Below are 18,266 nucleotides of genomic sequence, written 5' to 3'. Positions count from 1 at the left end.
ATATTTAGCCATATATGATGTCATGTTGACTTTGAAAGTCTATTCATGTATCTCTGATCACTTAATTTCAAAAATAAACAGATGAATCAAGGGATTCTGGAAGAATTTGTTACCTTTGGTTTCCTATAGAAAATGAATACTGGAGTATAATAAAACAGGATATGCCACATGAGCGACATAATTGAAGATAAAATCAAAACACCGAAATCTATATTTAAAGGTGATCAAGCTTTTCTGGTAAATTTACACCTTCATTGTAATAGTACTGATTCAAGTTAGGGAAGGACTTTATTTAATATCTTGTTGATTTCAATGGCTAACAATACTAACACGACTGCGCAATGAATAAGATTATTTTGGTAAGCAACTATTTCAGGAATAACTTTGCCAAAACAGCTAAAAACAGAATATTAACACGTCATAGGCTTTCTAAGTTCACAGTACCTCTTCATATGCGAAGTATCAACTCGCTGTGGCAAGACATTTTTTTCTGTATGTCTCTAATGCATTTCCGTACGGTACAAAGCCCATAGGTGGGAATTTGTATGCATTATATATCACCAAGCCCTCTTTAATGGCTCGATTGCGATAACTGTGGTTACTATAACCCTCGTGTATATGCCAATTACTGTTTTTACACCCGTTTGCATTGTCAGAAAGACGTGAACTTCAGGTAATATTACCGAACAAGTTCCAGACTTCGTTGTAACGCAGGAGTAGTACACATTCTACTCCAGTGACATAACAGGTAAAAATATGAAAAATGGTTTAATTCATCATAAAGAGTGTTGATTTTTCAACTTCTACGTAAAGTTCAACAAACAAGCCACAAAATATTTTACTTGGTACACAACGGTGTATCATACTACATGTATACATAAAGGTCCCTCTAAAACATTGTACAATTGAGTCACTTATTATTTGCGAAAAAATCACAATAGTTTTCAGCATGCACAAACATGACTTTTTTTTTAATCCTTACATAATTGATTTGTGAAGCTAGTTTTAGCACTTTTTTTCTAGTATTCTATGGTATTATCAATGAAACACATAGAACAAAACGATGAGATCAAGAAATGATAAAGGAAAGTTTATATTCGCCAGACAATACGTCTAAGACCAATTTGTACGACCTTCTGTCTGATGCCAGTTTGTGATAGCACTCTAATGGTCGTACCAATGTACATCTATACTATCTCATTAGATTCCTTCATTGCCCGACAGAAACAGCAACATAGCACTAATCCAATAATCTGAAATAAGAAAATAATAAACTCTTCCACATGCGTATTTAGATATGATCAAAGCTTTTAATTTTTTAATTGACAATATTTATACTATTTATATTACTATATACAGACAGATTGCTGGTATTCCAATGGGACTTTATATAAGTGTGCTCATTAGCCGATTAAAGATTCTCCAAAACACGTTCTGCTGCAAGAATTTAGGAATACTTTGAAACATCTTGATATTTTGGCCGTAAATAATTCTAACTTCGTAAAGTATGTTCAAGATGTCTAGTTACCAAAGAAAGAACTTAAGAATAATTATAGTACTCGTACAACTTTTTTTTAATTTATACTTCACTAGAAAACTGCAACCTTCAGACTTAAATATATGACAAAAGAGATGATTCTCTGATTTTCCTATTGTTATAATTTTCCATTCCTTGATAGTGATATTCATGAAGCACCCTCATGGTAAGTACATTCCCCACTTGTCCGTTTTGCTCGTATTTGTAATAATGTGTCCGATTTTAAAGAACGTAATATAATCCTAATAAAAAGAAGTTTTTGCGCCTGGGTTGTCGATGTCACAAACTTTTAACAAGTTTTTTCGTCTTGTCAACACGCCTAAGTCCTCAAAACACATACTAATTATTAGTTTCTTATTAGCCTCCATGACTTTAAATTACATTTTCTCCTAATTCAAAAAATACTCATGATCCGAAATTTTCTCAAAGCAATTATCCTGACTTTTTATTATACCTGTAATACTGCCATTGCGAAACACGTCCAACCAAATATTTTCATATTCTTCTTCACCCAGTTGGATAACATGTCATTGCATCCCTGTAATATTTTGTGACTGACTTTATAATTAGTAGAGCAATGCGTTATAGTGTTTCAAAAAGAGAGAGCTAACTTAAATGTTAATGTAGGCAACCCGGCCCAGCACCCCCAAACTTGAATAAAATGCTTTGCAGGGCACAGCTTGATAAGAGCGTCATTTAAATGTACCATTTAAGCTTAATACAGCCTTTAATTTTGATTGCAATTAGATAACAATTAGACCAGAATCAAATACGTTCCTTTTTGGTCCTTAATTTCCAAATAGTTCCAATTACAACCTCTTGCGATTATAATCTTCCTTTCGGGGTATGGCACTTTGTGATACAATTTCAAAGAGTTCCATTCCCTTTTACTCGTTACCATAAAAACATTAAGAAATTGCTTGTTTCTGCTCCCTTTTGACATCTACTTTCTAAATGGCTCAAGTCACAACTCCCAAAATTAATCCCAGCCTACATTTGATAAGTGACACCTCGTGATATAATTTCATATCCATTTACTTTTAGTCATGTCTCCCATATGGTCCATATGATAGTATGGAACAATACCATAAAAATCCATATTATGCTCTTAGGGAGAAATCATTTGATTTCTATGTGGGGCTACGATCAAATTTGATTTCCTGGATATTGTTTTTGAGATAATTTCTGGCCTCACTTTTTAATTCTTACTTTAGCCCGTCTTGGATTTTTCTAAAACCAGATCCTGATTTTTTTCTACAACTTCCATCCTGCTGTTTTATTTTTTTCCAAATTGTTCATCCAAGATTCTTTAAACTATACATCATCGGTCTGCCTTTTTTGCATATTTTTGCGGTCGTATAGGTAGAACGGTACTATTTATTTCCCATAGGCGACCATAGTGAAACTTTTGAAAAAATTACACCTTTAAAACAATGACGGAGCTATAAACTGACCTTTTTCCAGTGATCTTCATTTCCCTAACTAAAATTGCGATCAAAGTCATAGCAAAACCGTCTCGATTCTTTGGTATTTTAAGCAGATGATGTTTGGGGGGTCAAATTCCCCCCTTTTCTGCGAATGGCACATCAATTTTAAAAATTCATAATATTTATATAAAATGATTTTTAAAAAAATATAAGCCAATTTTTAAAAGTATAATAATGTTAGAGCCCGGAATTAATAAAACATTTTGGGTATCAGCACAATTTGTCCAATCACAGTGTCCGGGAGTATTTACTTAAGTAGGATACACAAAAGGCCAACCTAAAATAATGAGAAATAATACCGTCACAAGAACTATGAAAATTTGATTCGATCAAGGATTTATATACAGCATGTATATTTACATGTAACTCCTTGATTCGATGTACAAGCAGAGTTAAGCATATTCTCAGACTGTTTTTTATATATAGTAAACTACTTGTTATGTGACACCAAAAAGTCTGCGTGCTTTAGCCGACACTTTACCTTATTGAATATTTTAGATGTATTACGTGGCACTTTGGTTCCATGGTTACAGAGCGTGTCACCATTATCTATACAACAGGTATGTGGTACAGTTTCCCGCCCTCTGGTCTCCGCCTGGCTGAGGTCATTATAGTATCTATAATGTTGCCAGTCAGTGTAGTTATTTCTTCCACAACATTGTAGCTGTAAATAATATATAATATTAGGGATTACATACTGCAGACATAAAGAACGTGTTGTATTTTCAAATAGACAGGAAAAAATAAGGTCGGAAACAAATAAAATGATGAAACTAGAAAAAAAAATTGAGCAATGCTCATAAACACCACACCCACGCTTTTTGGCGTCCAAATTGATTTGAATCAAAATCGAAAACAGATCCAGATGCACAATTGGAATATGTAATAACGATTCTGTAAAGTTTCATTGAATTCCATTCAGTGGTGTTGGGAGAGTTACGGATAAGCGATATCCCTTTGCATGACACTGACGGACTCCCCCATCGACCTACACATGTATGTCCCCGTTATCACTACAGTGAATGTAAAATTACGCCGTCAACACGAGAGACACTTCAGACACTTTTAAAGTAATGTCTAAACATCGGGTAATTAGCTCTAAAGAATGAGAACAAGTTGTATACACATTGCAATTTAGTATTCATCCACATTCCATTGATTTCTGGAAGTATCAGGCAGGCATGGAAGCTGTCTCTATACAGTTTGGGTAATAGTAATTGTATCATGAAATTGGGTTGGTTTCGGGGGTTGATATATCCCCATTTTGTAAGAAAAATGGACAATGGTAGCCTGAATCCTCATATAAATTTCAAAATTGAAAACCCCCTTTAGACTTCTGGACCCCCATTTGCATCACTGTATGCATGACAGTTACATAAATTAGTGTGTCACAATTTTTTTGACACATTGAATTCAAGTCCTAATGCTACATTTTTTCTCCTGTCCGTTAATAACCCCTCGTTTTCTGTAGTATGTGTTTTAACTTACCTCTTCCTGTATAGAGTTAATGACCTCTGTATCCACTGTTGTGTAGTGGTAGGAATACTTCATACTTTTCTCTAATCTCATTGCAATGGACGGTGATACCTATTAAGTACAAAGTTTTCAGTACTTTTCCCTGTATTGAGAAGGCTTTTTGTTGGTTCTGATCTTGCAGGGCAAAAATGAATTCAGATTTTCCCTTTCACAAACAAGAAAGAATTTTTACGGATGCATTTGGTAAGAGTAAAGGTATTTTGATTTTGATCCATCTAAATCTCATTTGTAAACGCATTAAAGTGTAGTATATAATGGTTGTATTTTCCCAATGATAGATAAATATCCTAATCAATGCAGTATCAGGAAGCTTTATAAGGTTACACCCTCTTACGAAATTGACTTTTTAATTGTGTTTTACTGTGACTTGCGTACATGCGGTTGACTAAGTTAATTTCTCTGAAATGATTCGGATGTTTGCCTGCGTAATGATGCTCTGTAAGCTAGATGTATATCCGGTACTAAACTAACCGTTTCATAAACCAGAAATGATTTGACGGTAGCAAATACTTCACACCCAAACGCTAGCAGTACACAGGTAAAGAACTGAAATAATAAAAAAAACTTCTATATTACATAGAATTGTCAGTTTTGATAATGAACAAATTTAATTTCTTATTAAAATGAGGCATATGATAGTTTAAATTCATTCTCTGCATGTAGGATCTGACAACAAGTACTCCATTCTACTTTCTGTCCAGATGATATTTTACAAACTATGATTATCTCCACCAATTTATGCTTTTACTATCACGAAAATTTACATCTGAAGTAGGTCTCAATGAAATTACACTGTACTTGTCTACATAGTTGCTGAGTATCATTTTCTTGCTTTGGTGATATATTTAATGTGTTATTTCTTCGGTAATTTTATATGGTGTCTTTGTTTTCTTTGCCCGTTGAATTGGACATTTGAAGAACACTCCATTTTTTAAGTGTTAATAAAATTATTCAAATTTTGTATAGAAACTTTGTAGTTTCACAAGAAGGTGTGCCAGGTTTGAAATTCATCATTACCTTTCAACAAATAGGGCCTCAATTTCACCACTAACTTCCCTCTGACTACAGACAAACCTGTGTATGTAGAAAGAATTTAAGGCATTGAATCCCCTAGATATGAGAAATTATTTGCATTTATTTTATGTAAAATTTTATATAAACTTGATGTAACTTTTTCATATCTAGGGGATGATATGCCTTAAAATTCTTCAAGAAAGGTAATGAGGAATTTTAATGCAATTAATGTCATATGTACTTACAAAAGACATGTAGCATTTATTATCGTTCATAGCTCCCATACAACCAACGATACCAAAGATAGTTATTGCTATGCCACCGGCCATTATAGTGTATGCCGGAAAGATGAGACTGTTCTGATCCACAATTGGAGAGTATAACTGGATATTAACCATATACCATGTACCCAGACTGAATATGCTTGGTCCGGTGAACTGTAACGAATTTGAAATTAAAACCATGTGGCTCATACTATGACTTCTATCTAACTGTCACAATGCTACTAATATTAATTTCTTAGAACAAAACATACAAATAGATATATCAAAAGAACTAATAATGTGGACAATTTTAGAGAAAAAAATACATAATCCACCATGATAATAGTCCCTATTTCACTGATTTTTTAAGGATACCAAAAACAAACAAAAGTATTTTGTTAATATTTTGATTTAATTCTTCCCAAGAAGCATAGACAGTGCTGAATTACCAATTACGTACTTGATAAATAGCTAAAATAAACTGGCAAATTTAATTTGAAAGGGACAGTTCAGTACGTATTAGTGAGATAACTAGTTAATGTAATATTGAACCTTCTCAAAAACAGATGATATCATACTTTATGCATTATATCCAACAAATTAGTATAATGTTAACTGAAATTTTTATTACTATATAATAAAAGGATTATTGCATGAATACTGGTGAATATTGTCCCGAGCAGAATATTCACCAGTATTCATGCAATAACCAAGCTCGTGCAATATAATATTCTGCTCGGGACAATATTCACCAGTATTCATGCAATAACCCTATAATACTAACTTTGAAAAGGTAAAATAAAATGATATTGAAGAAAAAAATCTTCGCGTCAACTTCAGGGATTGTTTAGCGACTGTTAGCCCTTAACTTTACTGTTATTGATTTGACTTTAAACTGTTTGACTTGCAGTAATAAAGATATCAAGTAGTCCCGTGTCTTTTCCACTGAAAGGTAGAGAATTTGTCTGCTCATCAAGTATAAATCATGTCCGTATATTAAATGACCTAATTTAGTATATATAAATATATACGTCCGGAGTTGTCATGATGGAAGATTGTTTTAATACGGCTTTGTCTATATCTAAAACCTTAGTTTATGATCACCTCTATCAAACCGGTGGATAAATATTTTGACATGTTTGTAGCCCTTTCATCTAAGTTAGGATGTAAACATCTGTATGTTACCCGTTTAAGTTAACTCTATTCATGTTGTCGGGCGTATTCACGAAGCTGTTTTGTAATTTGACAATTGTAACAACTAAAACTAACTAACATAATTTCTCCCTGTCCATGTTTTCACGACGTATATATTCGCAAATCTAACTTTGGTGTGGACAGAGGGTTGCTGAACTATCAAATGATGTATTTGTATCAAATTCAATGAAAACCTTCAGAAATTGAAATGCTCTTATTTTTTATGTTGTTCTTGGGTGAAAAATATCAACCGATCAAATATCTATTTTTACTGGTTTATTGGTTGATTATTGGTTGTAGTTGTGTCGGCTAATAATAAAAGTTAATTCAAAATAAGGACTGTATGGAATGCATGACCTATAGAAGTTAACTGCAGATGATGTTATACTACTGAAAACAGAAAGCTTAAAAATCAATTTTTATTTGCATAAACGTGCTAGTTTCCTATATAATTTAACAGGATAAAAAAATCACTTACCCAGAAAAAGACATTGAATACAACTACAGCTCTTTTTATGCACAGATAGTCACATGAAGACTCCATGGTATTACATTGCGGACTTATTGTACACTGAGAAAATCGATTACAATATTCCTTGTCAAAACAAAGGAAAAAATAACATCACAAAGATCTCAAAATCGGCGACACTATCTGGAAATACATTATGATTGTTGGTAATGTTGTAATGAATTTGCAGCCCTGTCGATGAGGACTACTTTAAAAATAACTATAGATGAATCAGTCCTAATCAACTCTTACGTTATCTACAACGACAGAAAGTGAAAGATTTGATAAAATGGACTATAGGCCAATCAAATTAGTATCAAGATGATGGATCATTGACAGTAGCCTTGTTACATTGAAGTCACAAGCGCTTTAATACAAAATAAAAACATAAAGAATTATTGGATATTTCTTAAGTTTGACGTCTAATATAAGCTGTTTCACTTGCAGCATATGGGATAACAACTTAGTCTTAGCAAATTATGGAAAATGTATGTGTCCTAGCATGATTCAGCATTTTCTGACGTGAACAACTTTGCCGAAACAAAATCTCGTCTGTAAAACTGTAATATTTCGAATAGTTTTTTCCTGATGTTTTCTCTCACAAGAATCGACACGACAATACGTTATTTTTTTAATGAAAATATATTTTTAATAAAAACTAATTTCTTTGGCCTGACAGACGTTAAATTCAACTTTTAAGTGATTGTTAATGAATTGTTTGCATCAATTATTGAAAGAGAGGGCTTAGTATGACTTAAGTCAGATAAAGTCAGGATTTATAGAGATAGCGATTCACTGTATTTGTTATGATTGACCGTTGTAAATATTGATAGTGACATCATCGGATGGGAGGAGTGAAGGATAGGAAATTTGTAGTTGGTCTTGGCTGTAGTAAGGTACATAGTACATACATGTATATGCACGAAGAATTGAAATAATCATATGGCAATGATGTATGTCTCATCGTAAATTGTCATAAATCTCATGAAAAAATTGATATCACGCAAATATTCTCTAGCCTAAATTTGAATGCACTTCAAGGCAGACGAAGATTTTACCCTTCCGCATTTCATCGCTTTCAAAAAAGTACGGAAAGCTGTAGGCATTCGGTTGTGATCTTGTCCATGAAGGTTGTCAACTTTTTTTTTGGGGGGGTGGTTAATATCAAGTTTTTTTGTTTTTGTTTTTGTTTGTTTGTTTGTTTGTTTTTTTTTTTTTTTGGGGGGGGGGGCACATACTCAACTATAATAGCATGGAAGCCCTCTCCACAATAGGTTTTTTCGGGGGGTTAATACCATTTGGATATCGGGCCCAATAGAACGACTAATGATTATAATACACTTCAAGATTCATTATGCCTTGAAGGCAGGAAGATGATATCCCTACTGCAAAGCGAGTATCGTTTTGTACATTTAAAGGCGTTTTTGACTCTCAAAATATTAGGAGAAATATTTGGCCTTTGTGAGCGATTGAGCTTAACCTAATGAAATATTACTGTTACAGCCGGATTTTCACGGACTATACGTATGTATACGATATTAAATCGGTCAAGAACTCAATATGCAATAATGTTATTGTTTGTTTCTTGTGAGGAGTGAAACTTTCCGAAGCATTTTAGATACTATATATAAGCAAGCTAATGATTTAATGACTTGAAATACGACAATTTCAAATATATTACCATATAATATCAGCACTGTATCTTTGTGACTGTGTACATACATGTCATTATATCTGTAATGATATTTATTTACTTGATTGTTTGAAAGTAAAATGCAATTAACATTATATTTTTAAGTCCGGTTGAATAGCCTGTCCATAATACATGTAGATCGGCTATTCGACCGGATCCGTTTTTTATTTTATCTCAATGCAAGTAATACAAGAATATAAAAAATACAAAAAATGAATACATTTTATTACTGTTGCACTTCGTATTTTATTTATACAAATTACAATTTCAGATTTATAAAAAAAAGACTGTTCATGTATCGCTCTTCATTTCTCACACAAAACTGTCATCTCCTGCCTGTTTACACAAGCAAATGGATAATATCATACCAAGTAACTAAAAAAAAAATACAGGTATTTAGTTATTTACTTTTGAGTGTAGTTTAATGAATGTATATTCATATACAAGTATTATTATTTGACGTTTGAATTAATTTTACAGATGGGGTGGACACCATTACCAAATTAGTAGGGTGGATGCATGGCTACAGTAAATTTAAGGTAGATTTGTGGTTGGGGTAAGTAACTATTAACTTCGCCAGACGACTTTCTCAGTCACAGCTTGCAATCAACTTACAGAGAAGTTTTTATTAAATTTGCTGCAATGTCCTTAACTTACTTATTGTTCACCAGAACTCCACCAGAATGTTTACTAGCAAATTGAACATGTTTATCATAGAATATTTTTTTAAACATTACAGTGTATTTTATTCTAGTATTACTACTGCGTGTACGTCATAGTAAGGATTACATGTATGCATGTCTTGAAATACAACTTAAGATAAAAGATTTATACTACTTCAGTTTTGTTATTTTTATACATGATTTTAAATATATGCATACATGCATATACTGCTGAACACATACTAACATCTAAAATTTTCAGCAAATAGAAAGTCTCTAATTTTTTACAGTAACAAATCATAATGCATGATAAATTTTAATTTATAAATATTTTAAGTTATAATCTGTTGGATGCAAGTTTAAAGCAAAAATATGTAGCCAGTTTATTACAAAGGCCCCCGAAGTTCATTTGAACATTATATTTGAAAGTTTGCTTTAGGCCAAATAAAATTATTCGCGTTTCCTGTCACATGTCAGAAAAAAAGTGGGTCGGTAGGTCAGGATTTAAAAAAAAATATTTACTTATTTTTCCCAAATTCATAATAAACAACTTCGAAAACATCTTATTAACCACCGTACTTTGTGGAAACCGAAAATGTTGGGTCGTTTGGTGGTACTTTTTTGTTGTACGTTAACTTGAAAATATTAAGCCAAGGCACGAGTCGGTCATGTAGCAGGAAACAGAGGTATAATTTTACGCTGCAATGTGCATCACCTGTGATAATGCAACTGCTATAGCTACTGCTAAGAGATAAATCAAGTTAGCACTAATCCAATTCACCATACCCTCCATACAACCCTGAAACAGATAAAACACTTTCATTACTCAGTACCCATTTACCTTAAGGACGGTCTCAAGCTCGTTTAAATAGGGAAGTTTATGCATAGGACTAGCAACTCAATCAGTGAAAAGACCTAGGCTTTGAAAACTGAAGTGATAAATACTCACAAAATATGACTCACTCAGTCTAGACTGTAAATAACATTTATTTTTATTTAGTGTGTTGAAAATAATTCATATTATATCGAGGCTAAGATCCATTGCATTCCCCTGCGAACAGTAAGTAGGCTTAGGAAAATGGAAAGTTTGTTTTGTCTATAGAAAAATATCTGGATACCACTTACATCATCATAAATAAAGGTGGAATTAAAGGCACTATTACAGTTTGGCTGATTCTGTTCTCTACAGCAGGATATTGGAACTGTAGCCACAGAGAAAGTAGCATTCTCCCAGTCATGTGGGTCATCAAATCCACAACACTCAAACTGTTAAATGACATAAAACTGTACATTAAGAACTTAAGCAGTGATTTTGTTCATTATGCATCAGTATAATTTATAAATACATATCTGGAATCCTTTAAATACTAGTACATCAAGTTTTCATATGCAATCAATCAATCAATCATCTTACAGTTGAATGATTTTACAAATGACACATAGATTTTTTTTCATACATGAAAACTCAGTTTCCCCCCTAACTTTTTCATTCGCTTTTCAAGTAGCACTCCAGATTAGAATCATGCAAAATGTGATTCATGGTTGGAATGACAACATATTTTTATTTTTGACATTTTGTTTGAAATTTTATAGTAAAGTAAATTAACATGTGGCTTTACATATAACCTTCGCTCTTGGGATATTATAAAGAATGTACTGTATAATTCAAATAATGTGAAATAGCTCTGTAAATGACAATAAAATACAATAGAAACTTTTGGATTTACAATGTAGGTGATCTCCTAAGAGTAGAAAGATTGGAATTATACATTTCATCAAATAGACCTTTAAAGCAACGTAGTAACAACAATGAAAATGTGTAGCCTTTTTTGGGGTGTATCACATATTACAGAATTTGCATGATTCTTACAAAGACTACCATTTAAAATTTGATCCTACCTTTTGCTGAAGAACATCAACAGCTCTAGTGACAAGTTGGTAGTTAGGATCACCATACTTGTTTAGAATGGCTGATTCAACATGGGTAGATAAAAAGGGTTTGACCTGCCAAAATAGTTGTAAAGTGAATTAGTTAGGTATACTTCATATTTACATAAACAGGTATTTTACTTAAGTTTTTCTAAAACATCATTGTAAGTTGACAGGATGCAAAAGTTTTCAATCCCTTAAACTTAAGAGCAGACAGCATATAAAGAAGAGACAGGTTGGTTACGGATTTTATTTTGTTAAGACTGCATGAGTAATCGCTTTTTCATAAATGTACAATATATATATTTACATATATAATGTGTAATATACATTTTTATAATGTGACAATGAAGCAGTGTGTTCCCACATACCATAGTACAAATGTAAAGCTTTTAAGTTTCAGTCACCTGATCGTAAAATAAAGCACCAAGTACAGCCGCTGCCGTCTCCAATAGGAATATCAACAACATAAAACTAAAATACTACAAAAAAAGAATAATACTGGTCATATTTTAATCTGTTAGATTCAAACAGAACTGTAACAAATCAAAAGTTCCTCCGAATCATTGGCAAAAAGAAGAAATATTATGTATTTTTTAAACAGTATTTGGCCTTGAATAGATACCATTCCAGTTGAATGTTGGTTATGGATCTGTTTGTAATAAAGTTCCTAAAGCCAGTAAAGGGATAACTGTTATATCAAACATTGACAAAGCAACTATGAAATCAAGTTCATACAAAAATATTGACCTCTGAAGGACTGTGACGGGAAGAGTTTGGACATAAAATTTATTTTGGAACTTAGTTATATTTTCCTTGAGATTCTACCTAGCTTTACAATATGTGAATTCATGCTTAAGGCTCTTTAGGGTGAAAGAAATTAACAATAAGATTAAATAAATTGATACCAGCCCAAGAAGTGATTTGTTCTCTTTCAAAGCACCCAAACATCCAGCAAGGGAAATCAGCATGACCACACCCCCAGCAGCTATCAACACGTACGCTGCTATGGGCACCATTGATGTTCCCAGTAAAGCATCAAACTGCATCATATCCACTCTTACCCATATCCCAATCCCAAGAATACCCATTCCACAGAGCTACAATATCAACACATTTAATAAATAATGGATGAAAATGATGACAATTTTAGGTGTTTGTTCTACATGTATTTCAAGCTTGTTAATTCAATTCAAAGTACGCCTGCCCATCAGTAAATATCAAAGCAGTACTTCTAAGCAGCAGCATGCATATTATTGTAAGGAGTAAAGGTTGTGTTGTTTGATTATTTGTTAAAAAAAGAATATATAAACTACAAAATAATGCTAAAATTCAAATTATTCACTAAACAGTGATTAGTAATGCAATTATGAGAATGAGTCGTTTTGACATTTAGAATTTTAATGGGCAATTCTTTCACACTCTTTGAAAAAAAATAATGGGTCATTTTCAAGTTGAATATAATAAATGGCCATTGGCCCTCTCTAATCCCAATCATAGGTATAAATACTACAACTGAAATAATTGGTAACTTACTCGGTTGCAGACAATGCATTTTCACTCATTTAACTAAGTAAGTATTTACGAAAAACTATAGAAATGTAGGATACCCCTGCTCTTTAACCAAGTGACCATATATTATCATATGGACAAATATAATCAGACACCCAACCGGAGCAGTTTTCAGCATACATGTATAAAGCTTCTGTCAATTATGAAATGGATGTGATAAGTGGTTGTAGAGAAACTGGAACAAAAAATGGATGGACGGCAACAATGATTAATATATTGAATTCAAAGCGGGGATATAAATATAGATGGTAAAAGTATTGGGAAAATACTGAGGTCCGTTGATCATACTTACCAGGAAAAAAACATTGAATATCAACACAGTGTTCCTTATACAATTATACATGTTTTGTTGTTTGATGGTGACCTGAAACAATAGAAAATTCTGAAAGAACATATTATGAATTTGATAGTAACACATCAGGCAATGCTTGCCACATGAATATAATTGTTTTAATGAATTTATGCTGTTTAATCTATATCTCAAACAACTCCTCATGTCTGGACAATGATTAGATATTTATTCTTAAGAATCTAGATTTTATTTGATACATCATGCATTTGCATAGACCGTAACTGATTGATTGTTGGGGTTTAACGCCCGAGCAGCAATATTTCAGCTATATCCAGGCGATGAACATGAAGTGATGATGAAATGAAAAATGGGATAGGATATAAGGGCAATAAGGTCGACAGGTTTCCGATGATTGCCACTAGAAATAGAGAGAGATGGGTAGGATCGGGCAATAATAGCCTGTGGTGGAGCGCAAAGGTTCCTACTCGGAGAAAATGCAATAGCAGGGTTCTTTAACGTGCAAGGAACGTGGCATCTTTCCCAACACGTTGCACAACTATGGTTTGCGGTCAGGTTTTCTGTACTATGGCCTGACGTCGACCCAAGCATGTAGCATGCCAGGGGAATCCCATTCCACCACCTGGGGCACACAATCCAATTGCTCAGTTGGCAGACCGCCTTAGCCCCCGGCTATGTTTCTGAACACTATTAAGTCGCCTTTTACGACCAGCTTAGTGCTGCTGCGGGCCTATTCTTTTGACATCCGAATCAGCACGGGGCGCACGGAACGTGATAAAATATATCATAAGACAAAACTTGTAGGTAGCCGGCTTTCAGAATACCTAGTTTAACTTTATTTCCTCTTTTTTTTTAAATAAAGATTACAATATTAGTTTTACGTATTGATGCTGTTATTCATGAGAAAAAAAGGAGTGACCTGCACAAAACGACGTCCACCTCGCATTACAGACTTGGCTGAAAATTTTGATCTGTCAGACCAAATGGTATATTTTGACATTTTTCCCTTTATGTTAAACAAGAAATGTGAAAATTTTAAACGAAGACGTTTGTCTTGGTTAAACACATATCGCCACGACTACACTAAAATCCAATGATATAGGCTGAAAGTGAAATTGAAATGATCTATATATCCGCCAAATAAATTAAAGTTGACTATACCAAAAACATACATGATGTATACCAAAGTTAATGTTTTGGGAAATGAAGTCCTAATTTACACGAATGATAATACTAGATCGGTTTTTTATATCATGTGCCTGGGCTCGAATAGCTCCAATCCTATTCAGAATCAACTGTTGGGAAATATATGCCTAAGTATACACTGGAATCTCACTCTATTACAGTAATTAATTGTTTTCTAGACTCAAGATACACAGTGCCTTTGTGCTTTTAATCTAAATGATAATAATTTAATTTTGATTTGCTTTGTGCTTGCATGCTTCATCATTCATGTACTGATGACAAGTGATGTAGCTTTAGTAGCTCTTGTTTATCCTCCCGCTTTTTATGTATTGTATGGGTATGTATGGCAAGCCAAATTGGACAAAAATCAACATTTTGTAATATTAGAAAATGAATTTTTAATATTACAAAATCATTTTTTAATATTAGAAATTCAATATTACAAAAATTAATTTTCTAATATTACAAATTCCTGATTTAGTAATATTATAAATATCACGCATTTTGTAATATACAAATTGAATTTGTAATATAAGAAAATGAATTTGTAATATAAGAAAATGAATTTGTAATATTAGAAAATTAGTCACATTTTTTAATTTTACAAAATGATTTTCTAATATTAAAAAATCGTAACTGAATAGACAAGTTCATTTTCTAATATTGAAAAATCAATTTCTTATATTAAAAAAATGTTTTTTAATGTTAGAAATTCAACTGAATTTTTAATATTAAAAAAGTGTTTTGTGATATTAGAATCTAATTGTGTAGTATTAGAAAATGAATTTGTAATATTAAAATAATCATTTTTTTAATAGTACAAATTCATTTTCTAATATTACAAATTCCTGATTTAGTAATATTATAAAATATAATACATTTCGTAATATTACAAATTGAATTTTTTATATTAGAAAATGAATTTGTAATATTATAAAATCAGTCATATTTTTTAATATTACATTATCAATTTCTAATATTCAAAAACAGTTTTTTTTTATATTAGAAATCCAATTGAATTTTTAAAATTAAAAAATGATTTTTTAATATTAAAAAGGTGTTTTGTGATATAAGAAATCCAATTCGTAATTCGTAAATAAATTTGTAACGTTAAAAAATCATTTTTTAATAATAGAAAATGCTCATTTTTGTCCACTTTGGCTTGTCATATGTATGTCTGTATGTTTTTAATGTGTTATTATTATTAAAGTCGGTAAAAAGCTCTACAGGGTTTGTGAGTTGTGTTTGTATTTATATACCACCGACTTTAAAATACAATTTCTGTTACATGACTCGAAGTTGGATTTCTATTTTGTCTTAGGTAAGTACAACATTATATTTTACGCGTTTTTTTTTCTGGTGCAGCATATTTTACATTCAGTAATTGTTTGCCAAAAGGGAACATTTCATATGCTTAAAAATTTCCCCTTTGTAATGCAGAAACTAAACTTATTATAACCCAATTATTATTCGGCAGAATAATATTTCTGTTTGTTCTATGAATGATCCTGTTAGTTTTCGAGTATGTTAAATAAATAATTATACTTTCTACCAACCCCTTGTATTAAAACTCCTCCATATAGTGCAGAAAACAATTTTTTTTTCATGCAGACGACGCTGATATCTCACCGGAAATAGTTATTGAATTATAATTTTGAATCTGAATTGGGTGATAGAAACAGTTCCGCATTATGAGATACATAATGACATGAAACTCAATAAGATTTTAACACGTAGATCTAGTGGAAACTATAAGTCAAAGAAATGTTTTCTTTTTATTTAATTAACCTAAGTTCAAATTACATCGGTCCATTTGGCAAGCCAAAGTGGACAAAAATGAGCATTTTCTAACATTAAAGAATGATTTTTTAATATTACAAATTCATTTTCTAATATTACAAATTGGATTTTTTTATATCACAAAACACTTTTTTTATATTAAAAAATCACTTTTAACATTAAAAATTCAATTGATTTTCTAATATTAGAAAATGGATTTGTCGTATTCAGATACGATTTTTTAATATTAGAAAATCATTTTGTAATATTAAAAAATGTGACTGATTTCTAATATTACAAATTCATTTTCTAATATTTTAATTCATTTTATAATTTTACAAATTCATTTGTAATATTACAAAATAAGTGATATTTTATAATATTACTAAATCAGAAATTTGTAATATTAGAAAATGTATTTTTAATATTACAAATTGAGTTTCTAATATTAAAAAATCTTTTCTAATATTAAAAAAAAATATTTTGTAATGTTAGAAATTCATTTTCTAGTTTTACAAAATATTGATTTTTGTCCACATTAGCTTGCCATAAACATCTCAATTATTGTGGTAAGAGTGACTACTTCATTCCATGGCTCTGTACTGGGTCCGCTATTTCCTTTTGCCCTTTCCTTCAATGTATAATATTTCTTCTTGACTACCATTCTAATGAAACGTCCAATTAGAAGTAGATGAAAACGCTGCCTTAAATGAACACATTTCCGGGAACATAAACAGACGAAGACGGAAACACTACCTAAAGTGAACACGTTGCTGGGAACATACGCAAAGACAATAGACGTAGATGAAAACACTACCGTAAATGAACACATGCGTACATTGCCAGGAACACACACAAAGAAAACATACTTAGATGAAAACACTTTCTTAAATGAACATATTGCCGGGAATATACACGGACAAGAGACGTAGATGCAAACACTACTGTAAATGAACACATTGGCGGGAACACACATGCACAAAGACAACAGACCTTAGGTGAAAACACTAAGTCTTCCTTAAATGAACACACATCGTCTGAATATAGCTCAAATATTGCTGCTCGGACGTTAAACCCAAACAATCAATCAATCAATTATATGAACACTTTGCCGGGAACATGTACAATGACAACAGACGTAGATGAAAACACTTCCTTAAATGAACACATTGCCGGGAACATACACAAAGGCAAGAGATGAAAGCAAAACTATAAATAGCACAAATGAACCAATAGAACGCAAATCTCAAAAAAAGAATAAGAAAAACAAAAACAAAAACAAAAACAAAAACAAAACAAATCAAAGGGAGAACTTATGTGCTCCAACAGGGTGAATTATTTCACATAGATATGGTACCAGTATCGTATTGCATATCCCTGAGCGGGTGTACGTCAAAACATGGATGCTATAAAAATATAGTGCATTTTCTTTTTGCCTCTCTACAAACTAATGTTTTGTCAAAAGACATGAACAATGACTTAAAAAATAGAGCAAACATCACACTGTAAGATGAAGAACTTTTTTGAAAGAAAATCTAACATAATATCATAAAAATGTTCCACTGAAAAGGTTGGTTTGGTGAGTGCAAAATGAAAG

At 32.0% G+C, this 18,266-nt stretch overlaps 2 protein-coding genes across 2 annotated transcripts; both read right to left on the bottom strand.

The window, feature by feature from the left end:
* Positions 1-621: 621 nt before the first annotated feature.
* On the bottom strand, positions 622-7,790 carry LOC148609226 (tetraspanin-7-like). The gene is made up of 7 exons (XM_088542007.1): positions 7,510-7,790; positions 5,820-6,011; positions 5,032-5,106; positions 4,513-4,611; positions 3,506-3,688; positions 1,992-2,075; positions 622-1,253 (listed from the first exon to the last, which is right to left on the bottom strand). Exons 1-7 carry the CDS (start codon positions 7,573-7,575, stop codon positions 1,188-1,190), a joined length of 765 nt encoding a protein of 254 aa, XP_088398133.1. The 5' UTR covers positions 7,576-7,790; the 3' UTR covers positions 622-1,187.
* Positions 7,791-9,440: 1,650 nt separating this feature from the next.
* On the bottom strand, positions 9,441-16,530 carry LOC148609225 (CD151 antigen-like). The gene is made up of 8 exons (XM_088542005.1): positions 16,447-16,530; positions 13,688-13,759; positions 12,732-12,923; positions 12,231-12,305; positions 11,794-11,898; positions 11,020-11,160; positions 10,610-10,693; positions 9,441-9,607 (listed from the first exon to the last, which is right to left on the bottom strand). The coding sequence occupies exons 1-8, from the start codon at positions 16,495-16,497 to the stop codon at positions 9,545-9,547; spliced, it is 783 nt and encodes a 260-aa protein (XP_088398131.1). The 5' UTR covers positions 16,498-16,530; the 3' UTR covers positions 9,441-9,544.
* Between the last annotated feature and the right edge of the window lie 1,736 nt (positions 16,531-18,266).

Source organism: Perna viridis, chromosome 8, assembly GCF_037379345.1.
Source record: "Perna viridis isolate PV_CMFRI_1.1 ecotype Kerala chromosome 8, ASM3737934v1, whole genome shotgun sequence".
Classification (NCBI taxonomy): domain Eukaryota; kingdom Metazoa; phylum Mollusca; class Bivalvia; order Mytilida; family Mytilidae; genus Perna; species Perna viridis.
This window is presented reverse-complemented; position numbering and strand designations above follow the sequence as displayed.

What these genes read in the sequence shown, in the direction of transcription:
- LOC148609225 (XM_088542005.1), bottom strand. Translation starts at nt 16,497, where the DNA reads ATGAAAAAAAAATTGTTTTCTGCACTATATGGAGGAGTTTTAATACAA. An exon ending in ACAAATCACTTCTTGGGCTG is followed by an intron (nt 12,306 to 12,731) that starts GTATCAATTTAT and finishes CTTTTTTTGTAG; the next exon opens with TATTTTAGTTTTATGTTGTT. An exon ending in TTGATGTTCTTCAGCAAAAG is followed by an intron (nt 11,161 to 11,793) that starts GTAGGATCAAAT and finishes GTCATTTAACAG; the next exon opens with TTTGAGTGTTGTGGATTTGA.
- LOC148609226 (XM_088542007.1), bottom strand. Translation starts at nt 7,575, where the DNA reads ATGGAGTCTTCATGTGACTATCTGTGCATAAAAAGAGCTGTAGTTGTA. An exon ending in CATTTCTGGTTTATGAAACG is followed by an intron (nt 4,612 to 5,031) that starts GTTAGTTTAGTA and finishes TGTACTTAATAG; the next exon opens with GTATCACCGTCCATTGCAAT. An exon ending in TTAACTCTATACAGGAAGAG is followed by an intron (nt 3,689 to 4,512) that starts GTAAGTTAAAAC and finishes TATTATTTACAG; the next exon opens with CTACAATGTTGTGGAAGAAA.